This window comes from Orcinus orca, chromosome 17 (assembly GCF_937001465.1).
Source record: "Orcinus orca chromosome 17, mOrcOrc1.1, whole genome shotgun sequence".
In the NCBI taxonomy this organism is placed as follows: Eukaryota; Metazoa; Chordata; class Mammalia; order Artiodactyla; family Delphinidae; genus Orcinus; species Orcinus orca.
This window is the reverse complement of record NC_064575.1, coordinates 52,683,724-52,700,129: the sequence shown is the minus strand read 5'-3', so window position 1 is coordinate 52,700,129 and position 16,406 is coordinate 52,683,724. Positions and strand designations below refer to the sequence as shown.

The 16,406-nt window shown below is 44.0% G+C and overlaps 1 protein-coding gene across 5 annotated transcripts in view; it reads right to left on the bottom strand.

The window, feature by feature from the left end:
• The window catches only part of GRHL2 (grainyhead like transcription factor 2), a 166,517-nt gene that overhangs the window by 79,129 nt on the left and 70,982 nt on the right, over positions 1 to 16,406 (bottom strand). For all 5 annotated transcript variants that reach the window (XM_033438178.2, XM_033438182.2, XM_049700159.1 and 2 more), the window contains 3 exons: positions 14,124 to 14,179; positions 10,855 to 11,011; positions 7,216 to 7,327 (listed from right to left, as the gene is read on the bottom strand). In XM_033438178.2, coding sequence (XP_033294069.1) covers positions 7,216 to 7,327; positions 10,855 to 11,011; positions 14,124 to 14,179 — 325 coding nt within the window. The remainder of the gene's footprint in view (positions 1 to 7,215; positions 7,328 to 10,854; positions 11,012 to 14,123; positions 14,180 to 16,406) is intronic.

Sequence of the window (16,406 nt, the reverse complement as noted above, 5' to 3'; positions counted from 1 at the left end):
TGCTTGTGGAATAAGTCTCATTACATGACAATCTACACCACCCGTTCTGAAAGTGCAAAAACTGTGATGTTCATTATTTTGAAACATCTGCATTGTAAAGCAAGAAAGTAATTCTGTTCAGTAGAGAAATTATATTTGAATGAGTTTCAATATATCTGCTGTAGCTTCTGATTTTTCATTTTATAAATCAATATTAGTTGTTGAACGTCTTATAATTTTCCTTCCCTGTTTGAAAGGAAACAAAGAGAAAAATATCCCTTCCCAGGAAAGTGGTTTTGGAATTATTCATGGTTTGAGTAGACTTGGTATGCAGTCTGATTCATTTCGTGATTTGTGGTTCATTTCAAATGTTTTTAAAATGGCTTACATCGTGCAAAACTGGATCCCTCCACCATGCAAATAAGTCCCGGGTAACTCCCAGCCTGCTCCATGTGTGTGATCGTGTCCCTGGCTGGACTCAGCACTGGCCGGCCTCCACTCCCCCGCAGCTGGCCACGCTGCCCCGCCCGACCCCCTGCCTCAGGGCGGGACACCCGCCTCGCCTCGCTAACAAAGCTGAGCTTTTCTTCTGTGATTTTTATCTTCTCCTTTATTCCCAGAGCCAGTCAGTCCTGGAGCGTCCACCAGTTCTAGAATTCATCGCTCATTCCTGGGTTAACTTTGCATCTCTCCTTTCCCAGCCATAACCGTCTCTCCCTCACTTCAATCCCACCCCCATGCTGGCCCAGAACTACCTCCCTGAAATACAGATATCACTGCATGACAGTCCTGCTAAAAATCCTCAGTGGTTATCCAAAGCCTCCAAAATCAAATACTGCAACTCATTGAAGAGAAATACCGCCTCATCACCATATTCCTTTTGCCTTTATTTATTCCCAGTCTCCTCCTTGTCAGAGTTCTGCGAGGACTGAAAAGTGAATGTGCAACACATCCACCTGGGTGAGGGACAACTTTTATGAACCCTCACTTACGTATTCCTGGATCTCTAAAGCCCATTCTGTTCAACAGTAGAAAAACTGAATTAGCAAAATACAAAGTATGCATGTTACACCTCAATATAAAAGAGTATAAACACACACTTTTCAATAGCTCCCCAACAAAACTGCAAACCAAGACTCTGGAGCCAAGCTAATGTCAAAGCAGCAGAGGACGAGAAACCCTGAGCTTAATTCCCCTCAGCATCTGGTGTGGTGATGTTCCTCTGCAAAGACCCACCCCACGGTCTGAGAGGTAGCATTTCCCCAACATTCCAGCTGCAGCTCTGGGCGTTACCACCAGGACACATGTGGTATTTGTCAGTGGCCCTCTAATACCTGGAACCTTCTGGGCCTTGGACCCTTAAACACCCAGCTGGGCTTGTTCAGCCTCCACGGTAGACCTGGAGCTTCAGCCCATACGTCATGGAAACAGCTTTAAATGGGGCTCCTCTTAGAGCCTGAGACCCAAATTCCATCTGTACTTCATATCCCTGGTGCTCTAAGATTCCCCTTAAAAAAGCAAGTGCCTCCACAGCCACCATAGCCTTCAATCTCATTTCTCAACCCAGTTTACTCGGGACTTCCCTCCTTCTCCCCACTCCCTGTGTAAGTTGAATCGAGGACACTGCCACCAGCATGCGCGAGAGTTTCCACCCCTCCCATCTTTGCCAACAGTTTTACCAGATTTTATAAAATTATGCGCCAATCTCACTCTGGTTTTTCTGTCTGGATTCCTGCACCTCCGCGTGGGCTGCTTCCCTGGCTCACAGCACTCTCCGCCACCTTTTCGAGCTCAGCCACTCTTGTTATCTTTTCCGAGGGGTCTTAGAAACATCTCAGGGAAGTGCTCTTCCCAAGTGCCCCTCACGCGTGGTATCTTAGCTGGTCATCTTCTTGCCTCTAGACTTGAGCAGTTCGAGGAGGGGGCTCCACCTTACTTATGTATCCCTGAATTGCCTGCTCCTAACAAAGGGTCCATTTGCTGAGCGAATGTGGAATCACTCTGCCTTTCTGCAAGCTGGTGGTAACTAAGATGGGACCGGCATTAACTCCATGCCCCCTTAGGGGCTTTCACCCTCAGAGAGGAGCAAACGACAGATATCATCAAAGCGGCGATTCCGTACAGTAGGTACAATTGGCACAGGGACAATCTCTGGGCTGCAGAATGTAAACGTATCTATGACCTGGAATAATTCTGTTATCCGATGAGCTCACCAGAACGAACTTGTGAAACCTGGAGAACTCTGCTTGTGTGCTTTGCCAAGCAGCAGAAGGCACTTGGGCTGGGGTTGGTTTGTTGTATTTATACCCAGTAGGAGCTAATTGCTAATGTTTCCTTCCCCACCAACATAGTTTATGGCCTAATGTACAAGGACCACGTCTCCGAACTGGCTTTTAGAAATATCAGAACTAGTAGCGGCCAAGAGTCCTACCACCCAGAGTGCAAGATGTTCTCAATGTCTGGAGAGAAAGGCGTAGAGGAGAGAAGAAGGACCTCAATGCAAGGTCAATTCATGAATGTGTGCAGTCACTCCGCATGGCCTGATGGGGGCCAAGAACTATCTACAGGTCAGGATACAAAGACAATAGACAGTGGAGTAAAGACATAGAATAATAAAAAATAAAACAAGGGGTGCAAACTCCAGCATTCCTGGGTTTCCATCTTCACTTACCAGGGATTTGACCCTGGGTAAAATTCTTAGCCCCTCACCATCTCAGTTTTTAAACAACAAAGTAAGTTGTTTTCAGGAGGAAGGACAAAATGTTTATGTCTGATGCACAGAAAGAGCCCAGTACAAAGAAGGCAACAGACACATGGGAGCTTTTATTAAGACACAGTTCACTCCTTCGAAAGCCTGCCTCCCGTCACTGTAGTAAGAGTTTCATCCATACATTTGTTCATTCATTCATTCATTCACTCATTCATTCCTTCAGGAAATATTTATTGAACACTCACGATGACTTGGGCTCTGTGCTAAGCATTGGGGCCGGAGCAGAGAACAAATCAGACAAGTGCCTGCTCTTACGGGCTTCTTCTAGTAGGAGGGGGCACACAATAAGAAACAGAAACATATATTCATAATAACCTGTTAGGTGATCACAAGCAGTCTGCAGTAAACTAAAATTAAGGGAGCTCGAGAGTGATGAGGGGGTGACTTTGGGTAAGGTGATAGGGAAGGTCTCTCTGATAAGGTGACAACAGGCAAAGCCTCCAAGAAGTGAGGGAACAAGCTGGGCATCATGGGAGTATCCACTCAAGGAGGGATGTGACTGGTGTGAGGCAGGGATGGCCTCACCGGGAACTCCACTCAGCACACAGGAAGCTGGGAGCTGAGGCGCCACGTGCTCTGAGGGGCAGCCTCCTTCCCTGGCCCTCAGGCTCTCACTCTCCTTTCCATGGATCCACAGACAGGGCTCCATCGGGGACGCAGAGGGTCCTCTCCCGCCAGGCAGCCAGCACACAGGGGCCACTCAGAGCATCAAGAGTATGTGGGAGATGAAGAGTAGCCACAAAGAACAGCCAACAGTCTTATCCAAGGGAGACGGACTTATGTCAGGGAAGATGCAGAATGTTCTCCAGGCATGATTATTTCAGGGTGCAAGAGATGACAGGAGAATCCTTGAGTGTGAGTGCTGAGGGGATGTTGAGGAAGGAAAGACACAAAGAGAGGTAAGAGCTCCATCGGGCTTCTCCTGGAATGGAGGGAGGGAGGCCGCATGCTGGAGACAGGCTGCTTGTCCCAGGCACCCCCGGAAAGGAGAGGAAAGGATGCGCACACCCATACACACAAAATTGTGTTACGCGTAATTTGAGGAGTTTGAGGTTCCCCTGTAGCCCACACCCACAGACCCCAAGGACCAAGGTTATGAATGCTTGTTTTAGCAAAAGGGGCCTCATCTCAGTCTCTAACGTGAGCTTCAAGTTCACTACCTGCAGGGCTCAGCTGAACCTGCTGACCACAGTGGCTGGTGGAGGCGTGGGAACTGCAACTTTGGAGCCCTGACTTTAACCTCCAGTTCATGGAGGTGAAGAAAGATAACACATTACATAATTTTGGATTCTTCCTTTTCTTTTGCAGGCTACTAGAAGGTTCTCAACCCCAAATGACAACGGTATAGCATACACACTCTTGGGCCTCCCTACCCCCTCAGCAGCCAAGGTACAGCCACACGAACATTGTCTACACGGCCCTGCACAGTTACTACCGGTGACGGCTTCCACACACAGACATATGTGCTGTGGCAGCACCAGCTTCCCCATTCTACTGGAAATGGTGTTAACCACCCACTGGCAGAGGAACAAAGGGCTTGATTTTTTTTTTTTAATCTAGTACAAGAATGAATTAGATGAGATTTTTTGCATATTTCCTAATCCTGTCAGGTTGAGATTAGGGGTAGAGACTGTGGTCTGAAAATTGATTTTCCATTTGAAGCTAAGGGGTTGATTCAGTGTCTTCACCTCAGATTCAGAGCAAGTAGCCCAAGTAGCCATGAAGCTACTTGGTAAGAGTCACACATCTCAATGATGAATCGTGTGTGTACATGTGTGCACACACGCATGTGTAAAGGGTTACATGAGGGAGAAAAGGCAGGCAAGAGGTGATAAAGAAAAGAGGTAAGATCTGAAATCGTATGAGACCTGAGAGATCATTCTAGTCCAAGAAAAGTAAACCTTGTAATGACATGAAATTTAAACCAATAGGTATGCCAGGAAAATGCTTTTATTATTTGCCTTATTTGGACCTGGTCCATATTTCTATTTAACTGCTCCTCTCATTTTCTTGGGCAATAATTGTAAGGCTAAACTTTTCAAATAAAATAAAATTGTTCCTCTGCTCTGTGCAGATTGGCTGCAAAGCAGGTTATGGCAAGTATCCCCAAATCCTTCGCCCTAGTCAGTCAGTTTTGGGGGTTCAGGGTATGACCTGGGTGAGGAAGACTGTTTTTATCCCAGCTCTTGCACTAATTCCTGCCCTAATTATCTGAGGACAAGTCACTTGGAAAGGTGGGTCAGTGAGCCTCTCTAGACCTCGGCTTCCTAGTTCATTAGATAAATAAGCTTGATGAGTTTACAGATGTGTATGTGTGGCAGGGGGGAAGGGGGAGGAGTGGTGTAGCCATTTTGCAAGAAAAAACAGCAAGTTAGTTTCAATATGTTCTACAGTGAGTCCCTAACCCTCACCTAGTTACTAACTTCTCTGCCATTGGTCAAGGGGCCCCAGCAAGTGTGAGATGGAAGGTCTGAAAAATCCTTCATTACAACGTGGGAGAAATCAAAGTAAACATCCTTTTAATGGCTCATTAGCACCTCTGGTGTCCAACACAGTGGAAACCTTCGCTTGGCCTATCCTCACTGGGGCTGTACGCTGTTGGTCTGCAAAATGTGAAAATAAAGCCTATAAATGAGACATGATTTATTTCTCATGGAAGCAGCAAGTAGATAAAGTGTTAAAATTACTTAGAAACACATATACATTAAGTCCCCTGCCTTCAAGTTGTGAACTTTCAAAGATTCGAACCTGTGTTCACGTGTCCAGTCACGTAAGTTAGCTCATGTGTCTGGTGTACATTGTCACCTGCGTGCGTCCTCTGCAAGTGGTGGTGCTTTTGTGTACATTACTGTACAGTACAGTACAGAGTACAGTAGTACAGTGTCACTGGATCGTTTTTTCAAGAGGGTAGATAGAATTGAATCCAGCAAGGAAGCAGAACCTGTGCCATCAGCGTCAGGCGTGAGTGACATTGCAGCTTGCCCTCCATCTCCCATTGCTGAGGATCCTTCAGCTCTACCATCTCCCACCTCCTCTCCCTCCTTCAGTCAGTAACTCTTCTTGCCTGTTCACTCGATGCCAGCCCCTGTATGCCAGCTATTGTACTGTACTACTGTACTTCTCAAGGTAGTGTACTGTAAGATTAGAAATGTTTTCTTCATTTTTTTGTGTTTGCTTTTATGTATTATTTGTGTGAAAAGTATTATAAACCTATTACAGTACTGTACTATATAGCCGATTGTGCTAGTTGGGTACCTAGGTTAACTTTGGTGGACTTACGAACAAATTGGACTTGCAAACGCGCTCTTGGAAGGGACCTCGTTCGTTGGTAGGGGACTTACTGTATTACTGCGTTTTTAAGTAATTTCTAGGTACTTTGAGATGCAATCCCTGACTTCCCCTGCTTTGCTCTGTGTCTCAGAGGTTGATTCCTGCAAAGTGCATGTGCCAGGGTCACGTGCCCTCTGCTTCAGGGTAATGTGGCCACCGGGAAGCACCGGGGGAGACTGGGAGGCAGGGCGAAGCCAGGGCAGCCCCTCTCCCCCCGCCCTCTTGGCACTGAGGGGTGTCTCTGGCAGTGACTCCTCTGAGGTTCTGCCTGCTCTTGGAAAGCTGGTCCCAGCTCCAGCTGGTGCCTGTTCCTGCTGGGCAGCTCTCACAACACCCAGCACCTCTCCCTTTGATCCTCTGGCCCTCCAGCTAAGAGCAGCAGACTCGTGCTGTTGCTCCTGTCTGCACTGTCTCACGGTGCCTTCAGCCCTCCCAACTCTGGCAATGAATTATCTCCACGGAACCACCTGGTGTGGGCTCTGCTTTCCTGACGGGACTCTGAGTCTTGTCCAGAGGGCTCTAGGTCTCTGAAGAACAGACATCATGTGTAGGAATGTACGGATTCCAGAAAATGCACTTGGCAGGTCCATTCCTTCTCTGCTGCCGGGAAAGCTCTCTCAAACATTGCGTTTGTCTGATCACCTAGGATCATTTGCACTAGACATGTGTTTGGATGGAAGGAACATGGGATGGAGAATTAGAGAACGAGAATGCTGTATCTAGTCACGTGACCTTCGCAAGTACCCTAGAACCAAATGAGCTAAGGTATTCGCGCCACAGGGGGATAACAGTTCCTCTGGCCTGCCTGCCAATCATTAGGCTCAAACACAAGAGGGCATGGAAATATATTTTAGAAACTGGCACGGCCGTTGCAAAGCTAAATCTATTATTATAGGAAACACAGTTGACTTTTATGGAACGAAAAGTGTTTTGCTCTCAGCTTAGCCTGATTTTGACTTCTCAGCCTGATTTGTACTAAATGCACTAAAAACATAGGAAAGGTGCACAGACTAGTGCCTGGCACATCATGAGAGTGACGTGGGTCCCAGCTGTGATTTCTGGGCTGGGCTCTCCTTTGCATCATGACAACATGACAGTTTACCAAAGACCGTGCCGGGAGGTCAAGGTCAACTTACCGATGTCGAGGACCCTCTGCTTGGCCGTGTGCTGTCGAGAGTGCCAGTACTTCCAGTATTTCAGCTGCTCGTCCCGGTTTTTGTCTTCACTGAAGACCACCATTACCACGCTCTGCAGAGGGGGAGAACCACGGAGCTTACTTTCTGTTCAGCACCTCCTGCTTCACACACTCTCCAGTTCTAGAAGTTCTATCAGAGGTGGGTTGCTGTCATTTCTGTAAATTTGTTTTTCTTGCTTTAGAAAAGCCCAATAAGCCCAGGCGTATGGTTTGTCTTGCTTGAAAATGGGACTACTTTAAAAAAATGAATGGGAAACGAGAACAGCACATAGTGAAAAAGAACGCTACATCATTTTCACCATGAATCGTAAACAAACAGATTATCCAATTTACCAGCAAATTTATTATTGTGTGAGCTGAGTGGGCATACCAAAAAAGATTTTTTTCTTGTATTGGGAACAAGAACATTTTTGAAATTTCATATCCTTAAACATAGAATTTGGTGCTTTTGTAAAGGAGCAAACATCTGTTTCTGGCCTAATTAAGTGCCTCTGGCTGGATTAGTGGGAATAATGAGAGAAATACTAAAAGATGAGCTCATATTGATGAACAAAGATCTAAGCTACAGATATTTCATAGACCAAAAGCTACAAGGTCAACTATGTTACTTATAAAAATATGTGGATGTACTTTTAAAATGAGCATGAGAAACTAATCATGTCTTGTAGAAATAAGTATCCCAAACTGCTTTCACTTCTAAGTTACAGCCTTGTTCAACTAAATATATGTTCATTCATTGTCATTTATGAGATGGAGGAGGTACCAAAAACAAACAAATAAACAAACCAAAAAAACAAAAAGCAAAACCCCTGTAATTACAGCATGAGGAATACCGTATCCAGGAATATACTCCCCCCCTCATTCCATATGCAAAATACTTCTTAGGCATTTTTCTGCTATTCCAGAAGAGTGTTTCAATGACTCCCATTCTTTAATAACTTCTCCTTTGTAGCATTTCACAGACTTGTAGTCATCTACCTAATTATTTACAATGATTCAGTCCATGGCAATGTCTTCCCACTGATGCCTATCTCAATGAGGGCTGGGACAGAGTCACTCACCACGGGGGCCCTGGTGCCGGACAAATAAGAGATACCAAATACATGTTTGTGACTGAACTGTCAAGTCAAAATCTGGCTTATTCCCAGTGGTATGTAAACATCTGTTACACAAGAAAGCAGATGTTTGTTAGAAAAATGCATCCATACTCTTTGCATTCACGAGCGGCAGACCCTCAAAGGCATGGAGGAGAGCTGACAAGAAAGGGATCCACTGGCTGGGCTGGTGGAGCTCTGGGCTCAGCCTCTCTCCATCCTCCCTCCCCCTTCTGCAGGCTTTTCCATTTATACGTAAGAGTTTACTGCCCAGCCTCCTGGTGTTTTTTTCTGTCTGTTCCAAAATAAAAAGAACATTTCAGGTAATTTTTTCTAGCACATGACTAAAATGGCGTATTCTTGGGATGGAAATGTATTTTTCCAGCGGTAAGGAGAAAGGCCGTTTGAAACTGCTATTACCACGGCTAAGCTTCGACTTGGGATGCAACACTGTTCTCAGAAATCAGCGCTAGGAGGTTCCAAGTGCATCCCTCATTTCTCCACACTGCTGGCTCTAACAGAGCCTAGGAGTGAGAAAGATCCATTCTGAGAAGGGCCATCCTACTCTCCAAGGCTGTTAGACTGAAGTCCTTAAGAGAAGGAAGGCTCTTGGTCTTAGGCAAAACGCAACAGAAGGAAATAAAATTTCTATATGTAATCATTTCCATGATTTCAATGAAAGAAAATTCTTGGAAAAGTCCCTGCACTACGAACTGTTGTCATGGCCTCAGATTACTAACCATGCGTTATCTTTTCAGGGTGATGATAACAGTGTTGTGACCAAGGTGTATACATGAGTTATACACTTGTAATTTACAAGATTTTTTTTTTTAAGAATATGTATCCAGTGTCTTCTTACCAGGCATCCACATGTGAGGGTTTAGGAGACAAATTCTAGGATATATTTCCAGAGGTGGATTCCATGCTAAAATCCTTCTGCCTTTCAGGCCTCCATGCTACTCAACACAGTACACTTAGTGGTTAAGAGAGTAGGTTCAGGGGTCTGACTGCTTGGGGATATAACCCAGTTCCCTCCCGTTTGAGCTATGTAAACTTGGTCAGTTGCTAGCTTCTAAAAGGCCAAGTTTCTTCATCTGTAACATTATAAAAGGAATGCCTATTTCATAGGGCTGTTGTTAGTGTCAACGAGTTACTAGATGTACAGTGCTTAACACGGTGCCCAGCACACAGAAGATACACTCAATAAAAACTAGCTGTTACATTGTGGCTCTGGTTGTTGTGATGATGGGGATGATGATGATTGATGGTGACGATGATGCTGCTGCGGCTGACGGCATACCTCCACCGTAGCCTTGACCTCAGGGTTGGAACATACTGACTCCTCTGGAGGGCACACTCAGCACTTCTCTACCTGCCACGGGTTCAGCCTCAGGTGGGTCGTTAGCCCCACATCCTCCCTGTCTTTCCCCTCACTCTCAACTGCCCTGCCTCCTGCCTCCTGCCACTCTGATCTGGAACTGGGATGGCCTCGGAGGGAGAAAGGCCTGCTGGACAAATGGGCAGCAATTCTTCCTTGTCTTTCTCATGGAAACAAAGCCGTAAAACCGGGTTGATTCAAGAAAGCAGCACTGCAATGATTTTACCTAAAAGCTAGTAACAGGCAAACCGGCCAGCAGGCGCCTGGACACTCTCTTCTCTTCTACCTCAGGGGTTACCTTTGCCTGGGAATCTGGGTTGGGGTAAACTCGCTGGGCTCGGCACAGCACGGCGCTCCTTTCTCAGTATGCAGAAGAAAGAGCTTAGGAGTGCACACCACGCACACAGCAGCATAAATCATTTTACAACAGGGCAGGAAACTCCTTCAGCCTCTTTTGAGAGCTCTGCTATAATTCTCCTTTTCAGTCGACAGGGATTACCAGTTCCCTCCCTTCTTGGCAGTAGCCAGAATGCCAGAAGCTGGCAGGCTTCCAAGGCAGTTTCATGTCCCACAAATAGAACTAATAACTCGTGAATGTGAAAATTCCTCCAAGTCACTCCTGGTAGGGATCATATCATGCCCACCTCTTGACTCCTGAGTAAGTGCCAGGCTGCAGAAGTCTTTTAGCAAAGCTGTGGAGGGCCCAGGGACGCGGAATGAATTGCACCCTCCTTTTCAGAAGAAAGCCCAGCTCTTTCCTGCCCACCCATACGCTCTGACTTACAGCTGCTTACTTGAAAACTGCACATCATTTGATTGAAAACAACGACGACAACAACTAGGTAGCACGTAGGCAATGAATGAAGCTGGGGAAATTCCTTGGATACAGTCAGAAAGCATGTTCCAACCACATCCCTTCCCTGGGGTTTATTAGTTACTGATTAAAATGATAAACTGCAAGCCAATAAGTTCTCTTGCCCCAACTCTCTGACATGTGTTCTAGAATTATTTATTTTGGGATTTTTTCCATGCCCTTCCACAAGGCTGGCAGGTAGTCACTGCTTTCACCTGATCCCTCTGTGCTTTACTGGAGAAATGAGGCCCTTACCCTGACTTTGCTGATGGGGTGTCGGAAGCACTTGTTGTCCCCCGTCTCGCTGAGCGTGATGGCATAGAACTGTCCCTTGTTGAGGTAGGTCATGGGGCCCTCCCCCTGCTTCTGACGGAGAGATTTGGTGGCTTCCAGGGTGTACTGAAATGTGCCACTGTGAACAGAAGACAAATAGCGGTCAGATTCATTCACTTGGACATTTCTGGCTTCTGGATCAATTTCACATCAATAGCATTTTGTATGAATATTAACCATCGTTTACTCCATTTCAGAGACAAAACACAGCACATGGCAAAAGAGATGAGACCATACCAAAGGTCACTGTTAGTACATTGCACACAACCTTTCTAATAGTGACCCATAAACCAGATGGTTTAGAAGGGGAGAAAGTCCACAATGTGCCCGCCTACTTGTGCCAGGCGGAGCTGGGGGAGCCTCTGTTAGGTTTTAGTTGGTCCTTGGTAATGCCTGAACTTAAGAATCGCTAAAATTTGCCACTTTCATCCTAGCAACAAGCCAAATATGTGAATGCTTTTGTTCAATTCATCCGTATACCAACTTTCTTTTGTCTAGCCAAGGTGTTGCAAATAGCTACATCCCACTTTAAAATAGTTCAAAATGTAAAAATCTAGAACTCATTCATTATTGAAATCTGTATGGAATCTAGCTCCATAACGGGGAGTATATTTTGATTTGGGGGTTTTGTTTTTTAAGCCTGCAAAAGAACTCATGACAGGGTTACTGCTCTAAATCAGGAGCCTGCAAACAATGGGCTGTCGGCCAAAGCCAGCTAGCTGCCTGTTTTTTGTAAATAAAGTTTTACTAGAACACAGCTACACTTGTTTGTTTGCGTTGCCACAGCAGGGCTGAGTAGCTGCGTAGTATGTCTCTGTAGCTGTAGCTGAGTAGCTGTGTAGTATGTCTCTGTCTCTGTAGACAGAGACTGTGTAGTATGCCAAACCTAAAACACTTAGTATCTAGCCCATTACAGAAAAAAAGTTTGCAGATCCCTGCTCTTAATAATTTCCCTAATATTTTACAAATATAAGTTAACTTATAAAATAAAAACACTGATTTTCCCAACTTTGAAGAATATGCCCATTGCTTAAAACGAGCAACAGATATGAGTCAAATCTTTTTATTTATGATGCTCATTCAGAATATTTATTTCTGTCACACTGCAGGATGGCACACAGTGATGATCCAATTACAAGTGCTTTGTGTGTTTCCTGAGAATCATCAGAGGCTCTTCACTGGGTCTATCTATTTTTTTAGCTCTTTAATTTCAGTCTGTGAAAGGCTGTGTGCAAAAATGACTGAAGTTTGCCTCTTCAAATGATCTACTTACAAGATTATGGGGGACTCTTGCTTTCTATGTTGACTATTTCTGCAATGTTTGATTTTTTTTTAACTTTTATATTGAGAAAGAAATTTGAAGGGCAAAATAATATTCCTCTTCCATGATAAAAATCTTAGGCTTAAGCTGATAAACAAAGCAAATTCCAGAATATGTGTCTTAGAATAAGGTGGGAAATAAATCATTCAAGACAGAACCAATTCCACTGTCATTTTGCCTAGAAAAAGCAATTTCAAGATAACCCACTGAATCATAAAGTTTGAGACCTGGACAGGATATTAGGAATCACCTAGACCAGGAGCGTGCAACTTGTCTAGGGCACAGACTGCTTGAAAAACATGAAGAAAGCTGGGAACCCTCTTCCCAGATAAAAGCACATATGAACACTAATGGTTTTTAATATAATTTCAAGGGATTCACGTCCCCCAAGCTCATCCACAACACAAGATGAGAACCACTTTCCTCATTTCACAGCTGAAGAGAGACTGAGAAACTTGCTCACCCCTGGAGACAATGACAGCAGCAGAAAGAGATACCAGGTCACATGACTGGTAGGTCGTTGCTCTTTTCACTGGCCTGATAGCTGGCTGCATGGTTATCTGGATTGACAGCATGCAAATTATACATGTATTTCCACGTTTTAGAAGGTGATTTGGAACTTTATCTTCTCTGCCTCTCCCCCACCCTTCACCACCACTGCACACCCAAATTCTGGCTGGGAGAATCTGGAGAGGGTGACTGGGGAGCCTGAGGCTGGAGCGAGACCCTGAAGGGGCAGGAGGGCTTCAAGCGGAAACAGAGAGAGGAGAAGAGGGCCATACATGTAAAAGTAAAGGGCCAAGAAATACAGTGGGGGACAAGGTTTACAGTAAAAAGGGACCAGCACATAGAGGGCCCCAACTACCTTCATAAGGAATTGGTGTCTTATTCTGTCTGAAATCACTGATAAGTTTTGTAAATGGGATGGATTAATTCATCCTTGCCATTCTCTCCTGTCTACAGGCATGATCACGAACAGGGACTTTGAACATGTGGCCCCTCTACCTAGAATGTTCTTAATCCTCCTTCTTTCCCTGGAAAACTCCTGGTAATCCATCAAGATCCAGTTCAAATGCTGCTTCTTGTAAAGCTTTCCTCTGGTCCCATCCCACTCACACCCCCCACACACCCAGGCCTGCAGGTCATCTCAGCTGTCTATTCATGTATCTCTGCAGATGAGCAGGACTCATCATTTTGCAAATGTATTGCAATTTGTATGACATCACACAGGTCTCCTGCAAAAGTCTATGGGCCTCTTTTAAGGACAGGTTATAACTTATCCTCAATCCCTATCTCATTGCTGGAAGATGGAAGGCACCAAAGCCTGTGACAGCTAGTAGGAAGAAATGTCCAAAGTGGAAGGGAAGGGAAAAGAAAGTGCTGGCAGGGCAACCTGTTATGTTGCAACAGCTCAGACGCATACACACAAGAGTAAATTGGAAGAGACAGGACAGGGGGGATAGGACATCCAGCACTTGGCAAATGCCATGAACGTGTAGCGGGAAGGCAAGCACCTTGCACCTCTGGAGTGTGTGGCTGGGAGGATGGCATCATTAGGCACAACGAGAAATAAAAGTGGAAGAACAGATGTGAAGGAAGTGAAGAAGGAAGGAAAGAAGAGGAAAAGACACGTACATGCTGTGCTGGAGGCCCAAGTGCCTGAGGTTTAGAGGAACACCTAAGAAGGGATGTCTAGCAGCAAAAGGACAAAGGAAGGGTACAGGTAGGTCTCAGAAAATTGATCAAGACTGGAAACAGTAATTTAGAAGTCATTGTGGAGAGAAAAGAATTTTCTTTTAAAGTATAACTTGACGATACATTTAAACAGTTATCAGTTCATCAGTTTCTAGGGGCATCTCCTGTAACCTACCTTGATGTCTGGTCGTACATGTACTCCTCAGCCCCAACTGAAGCACTCCGGAATTTCTGCAAAATTTAAAAGTCATCAAAATTAAAACAAATAGTGAGTCATTATGCAGAAAAAAAAAAAGTGACAAATGTATCCAAACTGTTTTATCCTCATTTTAGAAAAGAAAATTACACATTTTTTTGGTATTATGTTTTCAACTACAGTGAAAATAGTTACCATTTGTGTATAGAACTTGCATACCACCTGCACACTGAGAATTACATTCAACAGAAAATGCATTTGTGCTTTTATTCACATGTCCACATTGACATGTCCACGGGTGTTCCTAAATTGTCTCCAGGTACTGGAAACTGTTTCCTCAGACATGTAAACATCTCTTCCATTTTCTTATCTCCAACACTTATTCCAAAAGCCACAAATTCTGAGTTAACGGAATACTCATTACAGAGAAGCCACATAGCGTATCATAAAGCAGTATTTAGAGCTCTGGGGCATAGTTTTTGGAGCAAGACTTTCTAGAGTCAAGTTCTAGGGTCAAGTTCTAGCTCTTTTACCTGCTGCCTATGTAGACTGAGGCAAGTGCCGTATTCTCTTCAGCTGTAAAATGCCTACTTATAGTGATGAGAAGAATTAAATGCATTAGCAGAGATAAAGTACTACAAACAGTTCCTGGAACGTGGTGAGCTCTATCTATGTGTATTAAATTCTGTTCCATACTCAGGCAAAATTGTGAAACTGAAGTTCACACTGACATTTTCTTCTTCCAACAACAACAACAACAAAAATTCTGTTCTATAGTAATCACTTGATCGTACTCAATGCCCTTCTCTAAGATCTTCATTATCACAAGAGTGTTAAAAGTAATTTTGCGGAGGGAAATTCTAAGTCTTAGTATTACATGTGAAAAGGCTTGGGTCCACAGACATTCAGTTGTTGTATATTTAGTGCAAGTAGGATGCACTTTGCTACACTTTAGAATCTTCTTAAAAGTAGATGCACCAAAAGCCCTAACTCTTGATCCTAAAGTAAATATAATAGAATATTGATGAAAAAGCACTTGGTGGACCACACAGATCTGGACCTTCTGCTGTGGCCTTTTTTCTAGTGTCTCTTTCTAAGAAACAACCGTCTTGCCTTTCATTTCTCTGCCATAAACTTCCATTCTTTGACAAGTAATTCAAAGATTTCCTTCTCCGGAAAGGTTTACTCACAGCTATTTTCCAAATTTCCTTCACAATCTCTAACCACCATCACTTGAACGCAGTGTGCCCTCACCTCACACTTTATATGTACATACATAGGATCTTTCTTTATATACAGTCTTATAAACTCCGTGGATCCGAGAAGACAGTTTGCCCTTCAAAGTTTACCCAAACGCAGCCCAGGAGCATCTGACAAGTATTTGTTAACTAGTTTATTAATCATGACAGAGACTCAAAGATACAGATTTGTGTTTCTTTTGCAATCAGTCAACCCATCAACAAGGCATTAAATGGAAATATTCTGGGGCTTCGGCATCTGACTGGTGCCAAGAGACATAGAGAAAATATATAAGGCACTTTCTTTGCCTCAAATATATAAAAATTGGTTGAGGAGGTGAGTAAATTCATACGACAAATGACAACAAAAGAAACTGAAATACAGCAAATGACTAGATATGAAGGTCTATGTTAAAGCATTCATCCATTCATTTATTCAGGTGTCCTGACTGGAAAAGTACAGAATGAACATCACCAGGAAAGGAAGATCAGCAAAATTCTGGAAAGATTTTATGGCTGTTGTGAACTTTGCTTTGACCCTTAATATATTTAAGAATTAGGAAATTTTGGAGTAGGAGGGTAGCATGATGAAAAGAGCATTTAAGGAAATGACTCCAAGACAGAGAAGATGCATTTCAAAGGTGTTCTTTGAAGGAATATGTGGTAACCCGTAACAACACATGGTGAACCAGTATTAATAAGCAAGGCCCTGAATGAGTTCATTGCCCATGCCATGGCACCGTGCAGCCTGAGGATAGACTTGCTTACTAAAACATATTGGACTGATACATTCTAGGGTTCTAATGTCCCAGGGGATGTAAGAAGATGTGATATACTACAACTATTCAGACTCAAAGAGACTGTCAACTATGGGCTAACAAATAAAAACTCTTAATCCAATAATATGAGCATGCAAACAAGAACTATGAAAAAATTAAAATAGTTGACATATTACTGACGTGGATATTACTTTTTCCGAGTTTAAACATTTATCCTTAATTCGCTTACATTATCTTTATAATTA